At 58.3% G+C, this 19,390-nt stretch overlaps 1 protein-coding gene across 14 annotated transcripts in view; it reads right to left on the bottom strand.

Moving 5' to 3' along the window:
• The window catches only part of LRRFIP1 (LRR binding FLII interacting protein 1), a 104,634-nt gene that overhangs the window by 23,528 nt on the left and 61,716 nt on the right, over window positions 1-19,390 (bottom strand). For 6 of the 14 annotated variants that reach the window (XM_053655288.1, XM_053655289.1, XM_053655290.1 and 3 more), the window contains 7 exons: window positions 16,464-16,523; window positions 14,181-14,243; window positions 10,442-10,489; window positions 10,130-10,165; window positions 9,711-9,776; window positions 7,469-7,546; window positions 441-476 (listed from right to left, as the gene is read on the bottom strand). In XM_053655288.1, coding sequence (XP_053511263.1) covers window positions 441-476; window positions 7,469-7,546; window positions 9,711-9,776; window positions 10,130-10,165; window positions 10,442-10,489; window positions 14,181-14,243; window positions 16,464-16,523 — 387 coding nt within the window. The remainder of the gene's footprint in view (window positions 1-440; window positions 477-7,468; window positions 7,547-9,710; window positions 9,777-10,129; window positions 10,166-10,441; window positions 10,490-14,180; window positions 14,244-16,463; window positions 16,524-19,390) is intronic. The other 8 variants (XM_053655294.1, XM_053655291.1, XM_053655295.1 and 5 more) reach the window with 4 other exon arrangements.

Here is a 19,390-nt window from a genome sequence, read left to right as displayed (position 1 = left end):
ACCAAACTCGGTTTCAGACAAAACCCACGTGACCTGCACGTCTGCTCCCACGCCACCTTCACCTGAATCTGCCTTCCCACTGGGAACGTCTTCCGTGAGCTTGTGGAGAGCAATACAGAGGGGGCCGCACTTGGGGGCTGCACCTGGGGGCCAAGCAGGCTGGCTGGGGAGCCCGTCTGAACTCCCCTCAAGCTCCACGTTGGGCCAGGGTCAACCCTTTCCTTGTTCTGGGGGCTTAACACACAGTGGAAGTGACCCCCGGGGACCCTCCCCAAGGTCGTGACACTGGCTGGTGGGCCACACACTGGTCCTGCTCACTCACCGGTGAAGAACTTTATCAAGGACCAAGCAACATAATCTCCTGTCAGTTTTACCCCTAAGTGCCGGGACCCACCAAGTTCACCAATGACGTGACAGGAAGGCCGGCAGAAATTCCTCACCTTCTCAGTGAAGTCTTTTTCTGGTCTCTCTTCAACCTGCAGAGGAAAGTGCACAAATGTCACACATAAGCACTAAATGGATCTCCGGACGCAGGGGGAAAGTGACAATGAAATAGTACAAGAGCATCCTTTGCGATTTAAAAGACCTGCTTTGCCGGAGACATGGCCGCACACCTCTGCCGGGAGGTGTGAGCCAGGCCCGTAGCTACTCAGAGAGCCGGGCTGAGGGTCCCGTGCGGCTTCCTGGCCCCCAGGCTTCCCCAGATGTGATGATGTCGGAACTACACAGGCAGAGAAAGGCCCGAGATGGGGACGTGTCCATGAGCTCATGCACAGAGTCCGGCGTCACAGATCCCTGCCACTGTGCATACAGGCCCGTCCCCGTTGGCGGGGACGGCACACTCCTGCTCGCCTGCGCTCTGCAGGACCCATCAGAGAGCCAGGACCCCACGGGGCCTGGGGGCGGCAGGTGCAACCGCAGGAGTTTTAATTTCGACTCTCCCTGAACTTGGCCTGGGAAGCAAGAGAGAGCAGTGAGCCGGTTGTAACCTTCTCTGCTTTTCATGAGTGACCGAGTCGTGGGAGACTCCGGTTTAAAGGTCTTGGGAAGGGTGCCAGGCGTGGGAGGCTGGCTGGGGGTGGGGGCGGCAGCCGAAGGTACAGGAGAGTTTGCTGGGAGAAAAGTGGGACCCCGACAATTTGGCTTTTCTCATCTGACGCCTGGCATCTCCCTTCAGCAGGTGGGGGCCTCGGGGTGGGGGGACCCACAGCAGCCACAACGCAGCGTGACCCTGACCCCGGGACACCCTGTGCCGTGAGGGGATCTCGGGAAGGGGCCTTGCTGGCCAGGGTGCTACTTCTTTCCTTTCCTGCTCTGGCCCCTGGAGGGCTCCTCTCCACAGCCCGTCGGGAGGGTCCCAGAGGACGGTAGCACCCTGCGCTCCGCTCTCTCCACGCTCTCCCGGCAAAGCCGTTGCTGTCATGCTTGTCCTCATGCTTCCGACCTGCCTCCTGTGGCTCAGCGGTCCTTCCACGGGTGCACTGGCCAGGGCAGAGCACACCTGAGTCAGCCAGCTCATCGGTGGTGACCTGGGACTCGCAGCCAGCCCTGCATGTTGCCCCACAGCCGGTGCACACTGCAGCCTGGGAAACCCTGGCAGAGCAGCTGGTGACCCCTGCACTGTGCGGTGACGTCATCCACGGGGCAGCAGATGGGTACAGGGGCTGAGCCCTGGTCGGCACGGCCAGGTGGTGATGTCCCATAAAGAAGACTGCCCTGGGCCCACGTGTGTGAGGCTGGAGGCCCTCACCGTCCTGTCCCCACAAGGAGGCTCATTGCCACCTTCTCTTCTCTAAACTTGCACTTCAACTTTCTCTCCCAGGGGACTATGAAATGACGCAGTGAAGTGTGACAGCTAATCAGCCAACTGAAGGGATCCCGGAATCGGACAATATACTCCATTTCTCCGAAAGGAGGCGATCCCAGACCAGCTCTCCGCTCAGGACAACTGGGTTCAAGCCCAATCCAGGCTCCGGCTGCCAAAGCACCTGGTCTCGTCCACCCGACCACAGTGGGGCCTTCAGAGAACTCTCTGCTCTCCTCTGACAGTCCCCTTAGTGTCCCAAGAGCAGGAGAGCAGATGAGACCATGCCCCTCAGGGCCAGGGGGCTGCACCCGAGGGCGGGCCGGCCCCACCCCCATGTTAGCCCCTGGGTGGTCCCTCAGCCCACGTGCCCACCGCTCGCTGTCCTCCCGGGACCGGAGCAGGCCTGTGAGTCCCCGGGGCGGTGCGGCTGAGCGCCACACTGCCCCCGTGTAAAAGTGCACACCCGGAATCACCGTTCTCTCAGCTGTGCACACCACATCCACGCGACCTGATATTCTGGGGCGTCCAGATGGTCCTCTCTTGCCGCCCCGCACCCCTGCTCTGAGCCGTGGTGATTTTAGCCCTCGGGTGCAGGCCTTCTCTTGACTTGGGAGCAAAAACACTCCTGAGAATTTCAAATAACTAAGGAAAAGCTGACTGCCTGGCGCCGGGTCTGCCGGAAATGAACTCATCAAACCTCCTGGGCTTATGGTCTTCATCCCCCCAAACGGCTGTCGGCGAGATGAAAATAAAGAGGGTCCTTTCACTCTCTGTGGAAGGAAAAGGCCCTGTTCACAGGCCCTCGATCCAGCCCCCGCGCGGAGCCTGCTGCGCCTTGCGTCCTGGTTCAAAGGGCAGCTTTCCTGCCTGGCCATCAGCAACGGGGACATGCAGCTCCAGAAGTCCCGTGTCCACCCACACAGACACCCGTCCCTCTACAGGGACCCCACATTTTGGTCAGCTTTTCTTGCGAGGAAGGTGAGAAAGAACACGCCCCAGAGCCGAGTGTGGGTCTCGTGTGGCTTTAACACTCTTGTCTCCGCGTCCTCTCGCTCGCCCCACTCAGATCGCTCCTGTAATTCTCGAGTAAGGAAGGAGGAAAACCCAGACCGTAGGTCACCCTTTAATCTGAAAGCGAGTTGTAAAAGCCCCGTCTGGGTGGCTCGGTTGGTTGGAGCGTCATCCAGCCACCGAAAGGAGGCAGGTTCAATCCCTGGCTGCGGTGCATACAAGAGGCGACTGATTGATGATGTTTCTCTCCCTCTCTCCCCTTCCTCTCTTTCCAAAAAATCAATAAACACATCCTTAGGTGAGGATTAAAACAAGTTTAAAACCCAGTTTTTAAGGGGCCTTTGCTTCACATGCACAATGGACTCAGACCGTGAAGAGTAAGGACGTGTCTTTAAGGAGAGACCACGCAGGAAAAGCCAAGTCTCCACAGAAGTGAGAGCCAATCTGGGCTTATCGGTCACTATTCCACACGCGGGAGTGAGTGTGCTCTGTCTGAATCACAAGGGACAGGTGTGTCCACCCACCTCCGGAAGACACAAGCCCCTGGAGCCCCTGGGAAGAGGACCCAGTGCCCTGAAGCCGCTGCAGTGGCCTGGGCTCCCACTAGATGGCAGTGTGTCCAGCTGTCAGGCACCTGCACCCACTGGAATGAAGCACCCGCTGTCCCCAAAACAAAGGGACAGGTAAGTAACCCAGATGGTGTGTTAACTCTGCTACACGGCACAGCCCTTTACCTCTGAGACTAACACACGATGAAACCAAACGGAAGAGAGCTGTGGCGGCTGCTGCGTGCCGCGGCGTGGGGGCCCCCGTGGTGGGGACCGCACCGGCGTGGGACCCCCATGGCACCGATGGCCTTGAGAGCGAGAAGGCCCCAGAGCCACGCCTCCCGCAGCCTGTTTTCTGAGCGATGACACCGACCCCTAGGTCGGCGCCACGGCCTCGCGGTAACGGGTGGGAAAGGCACGCGGCAGGTTCCAGTCCCCGCTGAGCGCACCCGGGGGCAGCTTCCACAGCTTCTGAGAAGTCATTTCTAAAAATGTCTGTCGAGTTTTCGGTCTTGGCACCTCCTCCTTTTCTAAAACGCACGTTTAAAGGAGCGCGTGGAACGGGTTGTTGACCCCGCCGTCTAACATCCTGTCCGAGAGGCGACTCTGGGCTCGCTTGACCCGGTCTGGTGAGGGGCAACATCCGGGGGTCTCCGCCCCACAGGGCCGCCCAGCACACAGTCTGTGGGCCCGCGACACCCAGCACAGGGGCCAGGTAGACAAGGGCTTTGCCTCAAGGTGTCCCCAGACCCCGGCCGGCAACTCGACCCTGACGGGAAACAGACCACAGAAACAAGGTCACTGCGTCGCCCCTCCCAACTGACAGACGGACCACCGTCAACACTGCTCAGAACACACCCAGTTTAAGGGCTAGTTTCCTTCAAATACCCACAGCAGTGGAGCCTGCCACTGGGGCAGGCGTTTTTGGTTTTAAATCCAATAATATTGACATTACCCTGAGTGGCTTGCCCTTGAACTCTCGTGTCTGTAATTCAGCCCCTGGGTTCAGAGTCCTGACGAGTCACCAGGCCAGGGGTCGGTCCCACGAGCTGCGGCACACGGCCACACCTCCAGCCCTGCCAGTGCCCGAGCCGTGTGTCCTTTTGCCTCTTCAGGGTTCATGACCTGCAGTTTCCAGGTGAAGCTCAGGAAGTTCATGTGCCCGGGCCAGGTGGCCCAAGCAGGAAGGAGAGCCGTGGCCCTGGGCCCAGTGACTCCCTGCTCCTTTCCTGCTCCAGGTCCCTCTGCAAGACCAGGCTGGAAGGGTCACTGGCCCCGTGAGCCATGCCCGGTGCCGCCCACACCTGCTGCCACGCCCTCCTGGGCTGTCCTGGCTCCTTTCCAATCAACAGGGCAAACACACCCGTTGACATTCTCCGCGGCTCTGGCGAGCCCCAGACACCAACACCCACCGCCTTCCCACAGTGCAACCTCCCAGGACCCAGAAAATGGAGAGGGCGGCGGGTTCTGGAACTCGAGGAAGAGAGGGCCAGCTAGCTCTGTCTTCTGGACTTCGCTGCCTCCTGCCCTCGAGAGGGTCAAGTGCCACTGTGCCCACATCCCCTGGGGAGCTGCCCTGCCCAGCTCGGAGGTGCCTCTGTGGTTTAAGGACCACGCACAGGGGTGTCTTCAGCTTTGGAGCCCCCCCTACCTCGGGAGGTGCTTGGATGGGGCCTGGGACAGCCTGTCCCACAGAGTGTGCCGGACGCTAACCTTCGCTCCCTCAACGTGTCAACAACATGACCATCAGTCGACCTTTGTTAAGTGAGCAACAGACTCGGGAGAAACAGGATCGAACTGATTCCTGTCTGTGAGCAACTGCCAATCAGCTTGGTCAGCACCTGTCAGCCCTGGGCACTGAGGGCCCTCGGGAAGGTGGGTGACAAGTCCCCTTGGCTGAGAGCTCAGAGTTAAAGAGAGAGACTGGGAGTTGCCAGGGGCCCAGGGCTCCCCTGCCCACTGCTCCCTTTGTCCCCCTGACTGCACCTGGAGGAAAGCAGCGGCCCCCACCCCGCCCACAGCCCCCCAGGGCGGGGGCTCCGCCTGCTGTTCATCCTCAGGCCCTGGACACCGGACGCATCTGCCGCTCCGCTCTCGGCTCACGGTCTCCCAACTAAACCTGGGTGATGTGAGTGTGCCCGTCGCAAATCCAGAACCTTCTGACGAAGTGGGTGCGCGAGTCCAACCTCTTCAGTCCTGTCCTGTGATCTCATCCCGACTCGAGAACAAACCTCGACACCCAACGCTCCCAGGGTTCACGGTTCCGGCTGCACAGGAGCCAGACAGGGCCCTGCACTCCGGGGCCAGGACTCAGGCAGCCCGGCCACAGCCTGTCCGGCCACCTGCGACTGCACCGTTTGTCCCAGATGACACAGGAGGCAGGATTGTGACCACGGGGGCCTGGGTCGGAGTGTGGTCCCGTGTAGGGTGCGTGTTCCCAGCAGTTCCGAGGGCTCACGGGGGTGAGCTGACCTGTGAAAACTCAGGAAACAGGCTGAGCTGGGAGCTGGTGGGAACTTGAGCCTGCGGATCCTGCCCCTCGGTCATGGACACAGTGTCCACGGGGAGCAGCTTCCCAGATTTTAAAAAGTGAAGTTACATGACACCCAGCAGCTGGGTGTCCCACTCTCCCTGCCGAGAGCGAGGGCCCGGCGTCGCGGGTGAATTCACCATCCAGTGGAGCGTATTCAGGACGAGGCTTCCCCGGCCCCTTCCCGGCTGGTGTCCAGGATGGGGCGGTGGGGGGCGCTGACGGGCAGGCGACTCGTGCACAGCGGCGGTGTCTGCAGCCCACACGGAGGGACCGGGGCTCCCCTGCTCTGATACCGTCCTTTCCACCCACTTTCTGTTTCCTTCCCCCCACTGCACCGTGAACAGGGAAGTGGCGGAGGGGAACATTCCTCCACCATCAGGAACACACCAGCCCGAGCCCAGGCATGACTAGCTCTGGCCTTGGCCTTGGTGTCAGGGATTCAGGGAGGGGGCACCGAAGCTGTGCCCCGGTTCAGCAGCACGTGCTCCGTCTCCAGGGAACCCTCAGTTTGTTTCCCTAGACGCAGCCCCATCTGCATCCGGTAGGAACCCTCGGGGCTTTGAAACACTGTATCTAGTTTAAAGGACAAATGGGTCACCAGCCCCGCCATGGACGGGCGCATCTGTGTGGGTGGAGAGTTCAGCCCCCCAGCTTCTCCCTGGAACACCGGGGGCAGCACCGAAACTCCAGGCAGCTGGCATCTGGCTGGCGTCGGGCCACCAAGACCATGTTCCCACTTCCCCGGGACCAGGTGTGGAGAAAACAGCCCGACGCGGCCCGGCCCTGCTTTCCTGGGCCCAGGGCTCAGCATGGACGCGCCGCCGGCTGGCACGGCCACCCTCCGCCACGCAAGCGCACGCACGCAGCCCCGCTCCTGCCCACTGAATGCCCCCTCCGGTCACCCAGCCCCCCACCCCCAGGTGTCCTCGGGGCAAAACCACCCTGCAGACCCTTCCTGTTTAAAGACCGTGCACAGCCTCCGACGGGGACGAGGAGAGACACCTGGGAGCCTCCACACTCCCAGCGACAGGCGGCTCCAGGGCGAGGGCCGGACTGCTCCTCCTCCCAAGCAGAACAGGGGCACCCCCTGCTTCCTGACCCCCAGAGTGAGCCCCGTGGGCTCACACAGCCAAAGCACCTGAGGCCCTTTGGGCGAGGGCGTGGCTCTCGGCTCAGAGAGGCCCAGGTGCGTTTTCCAAAACACCTGGGCCAACAGCAAAGAATTGCCCATCGATAGGCCGAAAGTCCTTCCCACTTTAAATCACACAAACGACACACCGGGGTGCGTGGCTACACTCCCCTCGCCGTTCAGGGCCCCCTCCTCCCAGGAAGGGCCCCCTCCCAGCACCGGGCAGAGCCTCCTGCGGGGCCCTTCAGCAGCCGGGCAGGGCAATCCCGGCACCACGGGACAGGGCCGTTCCGAACAAGGCAGCACGGCCCCCGTGTTGGTGGTCAGACCTGGCAGGTGATGGAGCAGCCCTGCTACCTTCCCCTGAGTCCCGGCTTGTGGAGGCGGACAGAGGACAGACAGGTGAGGGGAGCAGAGGCAGCAGACGCAGGCTCACTCACCACCGGGCTGGCCCGCGCCGAGCTGGCTCTGGAGGAGGCGCGGGAGCTGGAGCTGAGGTAGCCGCTGTGCTCCGAGGGCTGCCCGCAGGGGCCCGCAGGGCGGCAGGAAGACAGAGACAAAAGGCAGGGTTAGCGGAGGTGCTGGAGGAGGAGACCCCGCCCAGCGCTCCCTCGGCCGAGAGGCCAGCCACAGGCTGCGGAGGACAGAGGGGAGCATGGAGCGCCCGTCTCCCCGGAACGCGAAGGCTGCAAAGCATAGGAGGGCTCATGGACACCCTGGAAGAACACAGAGCGCTGGGTTAGTAGGGGAGAGACACGGAGCACCAACGCGCCGGGCACACAGGAGGCCGACTCCCGGCCCGGCACTCGCCCAGAGAGCAGAACGGGCCCTGGCGTTGGGCGAAGGGGGCGTTTGCTCCTCCTCCACCTCCCCACGTGAAAGCAAAATAAGGGTTGGGGTGCAGGCAAAAGTTGGGCATGGCTTTCTCAGGCGCCTATGAGGGTCTGTTGCAGATGTCGGTCTGTCTGTCCACCCAACTAAAATCTCTCTTCTGGGAGAGGAAAGCAGCGGCAGCTGATTTATCTGGAAGCCACAACCTTTCACTTTGGTTTTCTCATTTGACCCCATCCTAGGTACACTTCATGTTTTCTCATTTAAAAAAAATTCTTACTTTCCTCTTGAGTGAGGCGGGGAGGGGCAGGTCCCAGAACCAGCTGGGACCCCAGGCGTCCAGTAGGCACCACCAGGACCCCCGCAGGCGTTGCCCCTACTGCAGATGTCAGGGGCCACGGCGCCTCGGTGCCTGCCACCTCCTCGTCCGCCTGCTTTCCCGCCAGCATGCAATTCCCGAGGGTGAGGTCTGCATGTATTTTGGGTCCTTAGTGGCCAGATAAGGCCTGGCAAACAGCGTGCACTCAAAAAGTACTTGTTGAATGAAAAATGTCAATTGTAGACTATAAATAGCCTTGGCCAGGACAAGCGACCCCCCCAGGCCCATCCCGCCGACTCCCATGCCCCCCCCCATGCATGTCTGTGGCACACGTGCACTCGCAGGCACCGCGCTGTCTCGGGTGTGGACAGCTGCACGTCAGGCCCACGGCCATGGGGGCGGGGGGGGGACACGAGAGGTGTCACAGTAGCCCTGGCCTCGTCCTGCAGCTTCGCCGCGCAGAGGAAAGGAAAACACCCGACCTGCACACTTCAAGGAGGAAGAATTTCACCTTTGGGTTTGTGGATACAAGAGAGGCGCCTTCCTCCCGAGACAGATCCTGCCTCCTGCTGTAGCCCGCCACGTGCGCCCTGGGTGAGGGTGCGGCCACAACACGGTGTTAACAGAGCTTACTGCCGACCCGGTTTCCCCAGCTCTTTAGGCAGAAACCGTCTGCAATCCTCCGACCTGGCCGGACCCCACAGAAGCCATTTCTGGTCTGAGCCGCTACTGCCCACACACCACCCTGGGGCTGCCTGTGGCAGGGAGTCAGTGTGGCTCACAGGGCGCTTGGGGAAGTTGGAGAGACCCATGTTCTGGTCCAGGTCCCATCTGTTATTGGCTGTGACACTGTGGAAGCGTGACTCAGCTTGTCACCTGTGATACGGAATTAAGGACCTCGACCAGACAGAGGCGCCAAGGACTGCACAGGAGAGTGTGTGGGGGGGGGTTCCCCGTGGTTTGCTTTGCTGCTAGAAACGCCCAGTAGCTTCCTGGATTCCGTGAACCCACCTAGTTCTCGACCTGCTTACTCCTGCCACTCGTTTGCTCCCTTTTTTCATTCAACAAGCATTTCCTGCACAAGTACCAAGCCTTTATCATGACCATTTCCAATCCTCTGAAGAGCTGGGAGGATGAAAGACAAAAAAAGGAAACGACAACGTTCTGAGTCCTTGAATTTGCCCATCTTCCTCAGTTACCTGGACGTGAGAACAACTGGGGGCCTGTCCAATACTCCCCCCGGCCCCCCGTTGCTGTTTTGAGAGTGGCCCCTTCACTAAGTAAGTGCTGCCGGAGTGTTGCAGGGAAGGAGCCGAGGAAGCTCAAACAAGGTTAGTCTCCCACCGGGACCGCCACGTAGACTGACGAGTGAGGACATTCAACTAGCAACCACAGGCATTGTGAGTCACATCGTCCCCGACCCTTCACTCGGGCCAGGGACCTCAAGGGGCAGGGACAGGGCCGCCACAGCCAGCCCAGGCCATGCAGTAGAGGGGAGAACACCCCAGGGTGCCACACAGACAGGGCCTTACAGCCTGCACGCCGCAGGCGCTCCCCCGCCGAACCCCGCCGAGGCTGCTGCCGTCCCACGCAGGTGCCTGCGACAGAAGCGGACTGTCAGGACAGGGCTCCCTGCTCCCCAGCACACACTGAAAGGCAAGCCAAGGAACACAGGTGCCAGGAATGAGTCCTGAAAACACCGAGAGGGGGACGTGCGTGGCGGGCTCCAAGCCACCTCCACAGGCCCAGCACCGGGCAGCAGGGTGGGGAGGGTGGCACCTAAGGGACACGGTGTGGTTGCTGTCACCCGCATGCAATGTAAGGGCCAAGTGACTCTGTAAAGGTGTTACTCTGAAAAAGATGCCTTGCTAAGGGACAATTTGTTAGTAATCCAGATTTAATACGAGCAGATCACTCCAGTAGCCTGAACTTTGTCACGGCGTCCTCATACCTGGTGTTTAGAAAGTGACTCTAAGGTGAAGTGGCTCTGGAATGAAAAAGGATGTTAATTATAGTTCAATTTCCGTAATTCTTTAAAAATCATAAAGTGGAAAACAGAATAGCCGATCAACTTTGAAATTCCCGGGAGCTCTGAGGGGGAAAAGGAAGCGGGGTGACAGTCATCGTTAGCTGGCCAAAGGGGACTGACAGGCACCATGCAAACCCCCATGTCGCATAATTCAACCCTGGACAACAGGTGCGCATGCGTGGTGGGGCGCGGCGGAGGCGCCAGGAGCGCAGATGGGGTGGGGGGCGCACGCACCCGGTAACTCCCCGACGACGGCCCGGCAGCGCTGTACAGACAGGAGGGCTGGAGGACGGAAGGAAACGGCAGGTTTTAAAAGCTTTGAAAAAACCCAGCAACAAATCAGGATAGGGGCTCTCCATGCTTTCATTTGCGAGGCAGCCAAAGGAAAAATGCATGATTTCAGCCCCTCCGGTGGATGCAAATGCGACTTTCCACGGAAGATAAACTCGAGATGGTTTGTAACTTGAACACAGAAGCCTTCCCCGGAGTCTTTGACACGTGACTCCTTTTTAGCCATTTCTTTCCAGGCATTCCTGGAAGAGAGGGCGAGGGGCTGGGAGGGAAGGTGACGAGCTAAACAACACGCCCGAGAGCAACCAGACAGGGCGTTAATCCACAAACTGCCGGCCGGCCAGAGGGGGCAGGAGCGCGCTTGTTTCCATCCGGGTGCCAGCCTGCGGCCAGCTCGAGCCCACGCGCACAGGGACATGCTGGCACCTAAAGGCTGGGGCTGCCGCGACTGAGCTCTGAAATGAATAGCATCGTGACTCATTTCCAGGCCCTGGCCGCGGAAGGCCCAGAGCACAGGGCCCCCGGGGCCAGTCTTGGAAGGTGCACAACTGCGGATGAATCACTCAGCGTCGCAAGGGAAAGGACAATGGAGGGAGATGACAATTCAGCCTCCAAGTCGGTACTTGGAGCTCTGACCCGGGTTTCCTTGTGTGAGCACCAGACTGGGTGCCCAGAGCCGCACAGGCCCGGCCCTCCCCCGCCCCGCGCAAACAGGAAGCGAGGGGAGAGTGAGCCAAAGCAGCAGGCTGGCTTCACCACGCCTGCCAGACAGGGGAGTCCAATGAGGCACAAAAGCCTCCCAAATTGCTTCCTGGACACACTGACAAGAGAAAAATATTTTTAAAGGACAAATGAAACCCCAAATAGGGAACAATTGCTGGAAAAGGAGGAGGGACCCAAGAGACCAATTTTGGGGGCCAGAGCTTTTGAAAATACACATTGACTAGGGCCTCCTTTTCCCTAAGTTCCTTTTTTCTATATAAGGTCTTCAGTTATGTTCAATAATGTTTTTAAAGGTTGAGAAAAGTCTTAATTAGGAAGTTTGTCAAGCCAATGAAAACCCTGGCCAGGCTTGGCTCTTTGGGCTTCATGTAGAGGAAGGTGAGGCGTCTGCACTCATGTTCAGCGATGCCAGGGGTGCTCCGGGAGAAGGAAGAGGGGGCATGACAAGGAGGGGGGTGGACCGGGTTTCCGCTCTGGGCTGCTGGAGCTTGGAGGGCAAGGCCACGGAGGGCAAGGCCACTGCGGGCAAGGCCAGGGTCAGAGCAGGACAGTCCCTGTTTCCGGGGAACACAGGCAGGAGGGAACAGGGGCTATTTCATCTCAAAGGCACATCACATTGTCAATTCACACAAACCACTTTTCCAACAAAATCGGCAACAGCCATGCACGTGCAGGGGCAGGAGAGAGAAGCAGCACCAGGGGGAGATCAAGATGGTCCCATTAAGGGACGAAACTGTGCGTGGGTGTCTGTGTGGGTGGGGGACCGAATCAGGACTCGTGAATCTACACACAGGCAAAACCCGGTTTCATTCTTTTTAACTGGTAACAAGACCGTGGGGTTTTGAATGTTTTTGTCATTTGAGGCCTGATTTTTAAAGTTTGGTGGGAAAAGCTCAAAACCAAGACTTTGCAGAGATATCAACCTCTGCCTTACGCACCAGGATGTGCCACCGGAAATTGTCCTTGGCTTGGCCTCCTAGGAAGTCACGTGAGGCCGGTGCTCACAGTTCATAGGCGACAGGACAAATTCAGTGCTGTAATTCTGAGACCTGGGGAGTACTACTCTACAACTTAATAATTGCCTCAAATAAACTGTGTTGCCCAGGTGTCTATGTCGGAAGTACTCCACTAATCATGCAAGAACAGGAACCATCCCTACAGGTGCAGCGGCTCCATTCAGGTAACTGGATGGCACCTTCAGACATTCACCACCCCTTCGAGGTCCCGTGGTTTGTGCCTGTCACTCCTATGCCTCGAATAAGTGACACCCAAAGGACCCGAGGCATAGACAGGTGGAATTCTGGAGTGGGCAGAGGGACACTTCCTAATGTCTAATGTGAATGTCGCGACTGGTCCGGGGGCTGTGCTGACAGCGTGCAGGCCCACGCGGCCACGTGGGAGAAGGCACGCGTAGCCCCTCCGACACTGTGTGGTCCCGTCCAGCGTTTGGGTCTGAGGCATCTGAGGGCCCAGAGAGGCTCTTCATGAAGTCACCACCGCTCCACACTACAGGGACACCTGCCGTGATCAGATTTCAGTGGCAGTAAACAAGCCGATGCGCCTGCGCAGGGACAGACGTGGCGTCTGCAGCGCACGCACAGTGGTGGCTGGGAAGATCAGTAAAACATGCCAGGCAGTGTGGGGCGGGGACAGGTGGCCCGGGGGAAGTTCTGACGGGAATTTTGACTTTGACACTTCGGGTGTGGGTTCTCTTAAATGAACTCGGGTGCTGCGCTGCGGCACTGGGCCTCCTCCACCCTCTCCCAGTGGAGAAGCGGTGTCTCCACTTGGAAAGTGAGGAGCAAGAAGTTTCCTGAAGGACAAAGTGCTCTTTGCAATAGCAAAGCGTCCCTGGAATTGAGAAAATATACACAATACCCCCCAAATTCAAGGTGTTCAGACCCACCAGCACTTGGCGGCTTAGAGCTGACCTTGTTTATATTCACTCAAAGCTCACCTGCTGGGGAGGTGAGGGCCAGAACCAGCAGGGAGGCTGGAGTGCGGTCCCTCCTGGTCACAGTGGGTGGTGGGCTTCTGGAGAGGGGCTGAGCACGCTGACGGGGGTGGGTGGGAGCTTCCAGCAGTGTATGGACCCCCCCACTCCCCGAAGGCAGAAGCAGGAAATGGGGGGGGGACCAGGCATGACAGAGGCGAGGACACAGACCCCTGTGGGTCTGCCCAGTCACTTTCCCTGTATTCTTTCTCCCCCACCCCATTCTCCGCAACCTTAAAGTTGAGTGCACGTTCTTACTCGTGACACTTGTTGAAGATGAGTTTGTCCCTGTCGCCCTGTTTACTGTGGCACGGATGCACCTGTCAGGCAGGTGTGTCTTCTGTTCCAGAAGGAAACATGGCTGTCGGTGACCTTCCTCCTACCTGAGCTCACCTGTTTGCCATGCACTGGAGCCTTACCTGGGACAAACAAGCCTTCCTCTCAGGACGCTTAAAGAATTGCGCAATATTTGCCTTTCAAAAGGGAGGCAGGTCCTTGACAATGGGAGGAGCTGCTGTGTAGACACGTGGGTTGGGCTTTGACTTGCGTTCCAGTCCTAGTTCCTCCCTGAGAAATTGCCCCGAGTTGGCATGCACCTTACAAAGTAATTCTTTTCAGGAATTTTCAAGGAAAGATGTTCAAGTCTTTCTTATTTTTTTTCTCCTGATTAATTCTAACATGACATAGCCACATAAATACTTCTGTTCATTGTACTGAGCTGAATCCCATGATCCACCGTCAAAAAGCCGAACGTGAATTCAAAAGGACCGTGGCTAAGTCAGAATGAGATGCAGCGCGCCTGCCACCGCTCCAGGATGGACGCTGCCGTCCGTCCACCCGGGGGAAGTTTGTAACACGGGCGTTAAAAGGGCAGAGCCGAGCTCACACGCGCACACACGCGAGGCTGCATGCCGCAAACCGGCCGCTTCTGACAGCAGGGTGGGGAAGGCTGAAAGGGAAACCAACCAGCTTCTCCTCTCTGGATGCTGACAAAGTGGAGGGCCTGCCGTCACCGCTGTAGCTGCAACTCTGGGCACCGAATAAGACACTGTAAGTGGCACGCACTCCGCTACCGCGCCCAAAGCCCACCGGCCCCGGGGCAAAGGCGAACGCAGGCTACAGAGGACATAGCCACGCCGCCCCATCAGCCCTCCAGAACGTGAAGGGTCGAGGGTCTGCCACAGCAGAGACTCTCAGCAGCGGGGGGTCGAGGCTGCACCTCACAGTCGGGTGTCCGCGTCTCTGTGAGTCATGTGGTTGAACGAGGACCGTTTTCCACAACTTCCCGTCTCTGGTGGCACTAATACAAGGGACGAACTATCGCCTCCCGGCCTGGATTCGGTGTCACGCACTCTCTCAGCTAAAACCCCATCTGTAGCAAAACGTCCCATCTCCGTCCAGGCCTGTACGCCTGAGGGCTGCTGCCCGGCCCCGGGCCCCGGGCCCCATGCAGGCGGGTGGCCTGAGAGATCTGTCCCCTCCAGCTGGGGACCACTGTCCACAGAAAGCAAGGGCCCTGCAGCCGGCTTTGAGGTGTCTCGGGTTATACTCCAAAAAGGTCAGATCCAGCCCAGAATCTGGATGGGCAGGCGAGGTGGCGAGGCGGGCATCCAGACCAGCAAGCGGCCCCCTGCGCAGAGGAGGCGATGTCTGCAGACGCTTTGCTTCAGCCTGGGCATCTCAGCCCCCCACCCCCAGCCGGTCCTCCCTGCGCCTACAAGGCTTCCCAGCCCCACCCAGCCTTTCTCACACTCGTCCTCAGGGGTCCTGCCCGGGGACCCACCCCACGTGACGCTGCATGAGCTGTGGCTCATTTGGTTCTTCGATCATCGCACTTCTTCATTACTTATGAAATCCAATTCATGCCCAATTTTACTCTGTGGTGAACAGTTTTACAATCAAGGTTTTGTGTATTTCTCCAGGCATGACTTAAATCTTAATAAATCATACAGCGTTACTGGTTTAATGTAAAAATCAAAGATTAACGTAGAGCTGTAGGTGGAAGAAGGTGTAAGGGGGATAAACGGTAATGGAAAAAATACAATAAAAATTCTTAGGCAAAAAAAAGTGGTAAATAATAAGACATGTGGCTGTGGTAGATCCTAGAGCCCGACAACACCCTGGCTGTCACAGAAGTGGCGGCTCCACGTTCGGGACCCGGCCCCGGACTCCGGGCCCTGCGATCCTCACGGAGGAGGACGTGGGGAGGGCGGGGAGCTGCCACCCAGGCAGTGCAGCCCCGAGGGGCGGTCCGTCTGCGGCCCCCGGAGCACACGGTGGCTCTCGTCCCAAGAGCCTGCACGACACTGGCTGCAGGTCACGAGGGCGCACCGCCTGCTCCGTGCCCGGCGTGGACGGAAACTCAGGGAGACACAGGACAGACCAGAGGAGGCCCACGGGACCCTGGCGCAAAGAGCAGCGGAGCGGGAGGGTTTGCACGCAACAGCGCGTGCGCGATCCTCCCAGGCGGCGGGGCTGGGGGGGGGGGGAGGGGGCGGACCTGTCAGTCCAGTTCAGGGAGCGGGGCTGGAGCTGGCTTCCCCCTTCGAAACCTGAACGTGTAATTTGAGTGTACAGATGAGATATCTTAATACCACTAATACGGTTAAAGAAATAGTATTTCACACAGCTAGTAAAATGCATTACCACGGAAAGGGGGAGCAAATGGCTAGTGTGGGAAGGTTCTAGATGACCTAATGCAGAACAGCACTGCCGCAGGCCACGCAACTGGAAAACGGATCCAGTCAAACGTTCTGAAATCCACGGAGCCCTCCCCGGCCTCCGGCAGGGTGCCGCTTCAGCGACCCCCCATCCTGGGAGAGGACCCCTGGGCCCTCCCTCCCCACTTCTGCCTCCCACCCCGGCCTGTGAGCGTCCGGAGCACCCAGGCTCTGCTATCTTCAAGATCGCAGACCAGGGGCCCAAGACTGGTGATGTCGAATTCCAACGTGATTCACACACCACACACATACACCTAGGGCGGTAAAACAAGGGAAGAGCTAATCTGTAATTCCAGATCTTTTAAACTTAGATAAAAACGAATCTCTTACACTATTGCTTAGAATGCCAGAGGACTCACATTCTGAGAATGTTTACTGAAGAACATCAGTTAGCTTTCACTCTGTCGTGCACTAGGGGGGAAGACCCACTGCCACAGAAAAACAAAAAAGCGGCCACACTGCTCCGTCTTTTGGAAAAGCTTTGCCGCACCCTGTCTGGGTCTCAGGCATGCAAGTCGACCATACTGACCCTGCCAGATCTTCTGCTCAGGGACTGCGATCCATACAAGTCTCCATCATAACCATTTGTCTGTTTCAAGGAAGAAAAGAAGAAAAAGTGACATCAGCGTACAAGACAGGACAGGGTGCAGACAGACAGATGCACACGGGCAAGGAGGAGGAGGAACGCACCAGGCACACACCGAGCTTTCTGAGCAGAGGAAGGGGGGGTGCGGGGGAAGCCTGGGAGAACCCGAAGCCGAGCCCCCCACCCCTGCAATGCCTCCTGCCTTCCGCCCGCCCCTCTGCAGCTCAGGGGGGTCCACTTGGGGTCACTTGTGAGTAACTACAGGGCATCTCCTGTGGATGAAGCCCATGGGCCTGGGGGCAGCCACTTTCTGGCTGGTTCTTCTCGTTTCCAGCTTTTTGGCCGTGCTGTGGATGTTCGGCCGGAGCCAGTCAGCTGCCAGGCCTGGGCTCGGGCAAGTCCGGGACATGCGCAGCCCACAAGGAAGCTGTATTCAGAAAGTTCGGACACAGCGTCTGGTCAATCCGCGATTGGACATAAAAGCACATCATGGAAGACATATGTCCTCTTAGTTTTTCACTTGCCCAGTCTTCCTATCTTTTTTTCTCCCCAAAATGAAATCCGATGACTTATTTCACGACTTCATAATTTGTCCTTCAGCAAAAACAAGAGAAAGGCCACACTGCACACACGCCAGTCTCTTCTCTCCAGCCCCGGCCCGAGTTCCCCTAGCCCGGCGCTCCGGGCTCACCAAGCTGCTCTCCTTCGTCCCTACGGAGGTTTCTGCTGAGGAGCGGGTGTCCCGTGACGAAGACAACCAGTCCCTGGGGCAGGAGAAGGAGGGGCAGGCCCCACCCGTGGTGAGAGAGGAAGGAGGTGCCAGGCTGGTGGACACGAGTCCAAGTTCGAAACGGAAGCCCTCAGTCCCTCGCCCGCCTGGGCTGGGCGGGTGTGCACAGAAACACACTTTCCAGGGACACCGGGCGGGGGTCAGCCCTGACTGAGACCGGGAGGGGCGGCACTCAGCACTATTTTGCGGCCATGACATTAATGTAGAATCGATAAATGAATTTCCAGAGTATAAACCCAGATTCGTGAGATCTGGACTACTGAAGCTCTGTATTTACTTTTGCTACAACTAAAAACAAAACAAAACCAAACCAACTTGAAGTTTCTAAATTAAAGAAGAGTGTGTAGAAATCTCTCAGCCTTTGATTGGACAACTCTAGGAGAAATTTTAAAACATTTCTGAAGTAAATTTAATCGAAAAAAATGTTTAGAGATGGTCAGGAATTTTACTCAGTCTAATGGTTTAATTTCTTCTCTTGACCAACAAGATTATTTGATATGGAAATTTGTGCCACTGACTTCTGTATTTCAGACCCTGGCCTTATTCTCTTCATATCTGTTTAAAAACTAGTTTCTTATCTTGGCTGGTGTGGCTCAGTGGACTGAGTGCCGGCCTGTGAACCAAAGGGTCACTGGTTTGATTCCCAGTCAGGGCACATGCCTGGGCTGCAGGCCAGGTTCCCAGTAGGGGGCGCTCAAGAGGCAACCACACATTGATGTTTCTCTCCCTCTCTTCCCCTCGCTCTAAAAATAAATAAATAAAATCCCCCCAAAAAAACCCCACTAGGTTCTGGAAAAAATATGACGATGAGGGCTGACAGCGATCCATTTTAGGAAACTTTTACTTCACCACACTAATTGACGAATGAAAATGGATTCCGTATCAACACTCCGCATCTCCAGTGCTGCTAATGAGGCAGGACTGCTTGACCCGAACCCGCCTTCCGGTCTCCTCCTCCAATGGGGGACAGCCTGCAGCAGGGGGCGGGGAGGCTGGGGAGCTTCCGCTCCCACTTGTCACCCTTCCCCCGGCCTTCCATGACGACCTGGGCCCCCTGCCTTCGGAGGCGGCGGAGCACGCACCCTCTGCCCAGGAGCAGAGTTCGGTCATGGGGGGCACCTTCCCAGGACGTGTTCCCAAACCTACTGGGTCTTAACCTCTGCGGTGGAAAGTTCTCTGACTTTCTTCAAGAAACCGCCAGTTCTGCTCTCAGGGTTCTGGGTGCCGAGTGGAGGCGGTGGGGCTGCTTCCTGTGCCGCCACAGGCCCGGGAAAGCTGAAAACTAACGGGAACTCCAGGACAAAAGGCCCAGAGACCCCAGGCCAAGTGCATCCGAAGTCCCCGCCGTTCCACCAGCTTTCTCCACAGGATGTTTCCCACGCTCCGAGCTGTGCCGTCCACCGGCATTGCTGTCACCCGGCCTGCTCCTTAGCACTCTGGGCCCTGACCTGGGACATCCCCCGGAGGCCTGGAATCTGCATTTTCACACACCCCGAGGGGAGTCTCCCCGGAGGGACGTGGGGCAGCACTGCGGTCAGAGGGGACGACAGACACTCGCAGACCAGCGTCTCCTGCGAGAGGAGAAATCCGATTCCAGGATTACTAAGGCCCCGTCCAAACCACTCATCCTAACGGTGAGTCCTGCGTGTAGTCGGTCAGTGCCGTCAGAGCGTCCACCAACTTCACACGTGGCCGTGCGAGAGTCAGTCGTTAGCTTTTCTGACGATCAATGTGAGATTAGTTTTCCGCAGGGAGTGAGACGGGGAACAAAGGAGAAGGCAGCCCCAAACCCGTCGTGCAGCCCCTGGTGCCCCCCGTCAGGACGGGGCGGAAGCTGACAAGGGAGGCGAACCCCAGAAGTTGCCCCTGGCGGCCGCGCGCCCACGCAGCCGTCTTCCGCTCCACCAGGGACTGGCCCTGAGCGGGGCTCACTCTCAGTTGGAAACGAGAGGGCCAAGCACCCAGAAACGTGCCACTCATGCACTAAACAATGGAAAAGCTGCCACAGCATCGTCACAGACCTGCTCTCGCCTGCCAGTGTCACTGGGGAAGAGCACTTTCTGAAGCTCTGACGTGTCCC

The sequence above is a fragment of the Artibeus jamaicensis genome, unplaced genomic scaffold (genome assembly GCF_021234435.1).
Source record: "Artibeus jamaicensis isolate MK-2021 breed Jamaican fruit bat unplaced genomic scaffold, CSHL_Jam_final contig_944, whole genome shotgun sequence".
Taxonomy (NCBI): domain Eukaryota; kingdom Metazoa; phylum Chordata; class Mammalia; order Chiroptera; family Phyllostomidae; genus Artibeus; species Artibeus jamaicensis.
This window is presented reverse-complemented; position numbering and strand designations above follow the sequence as displayed.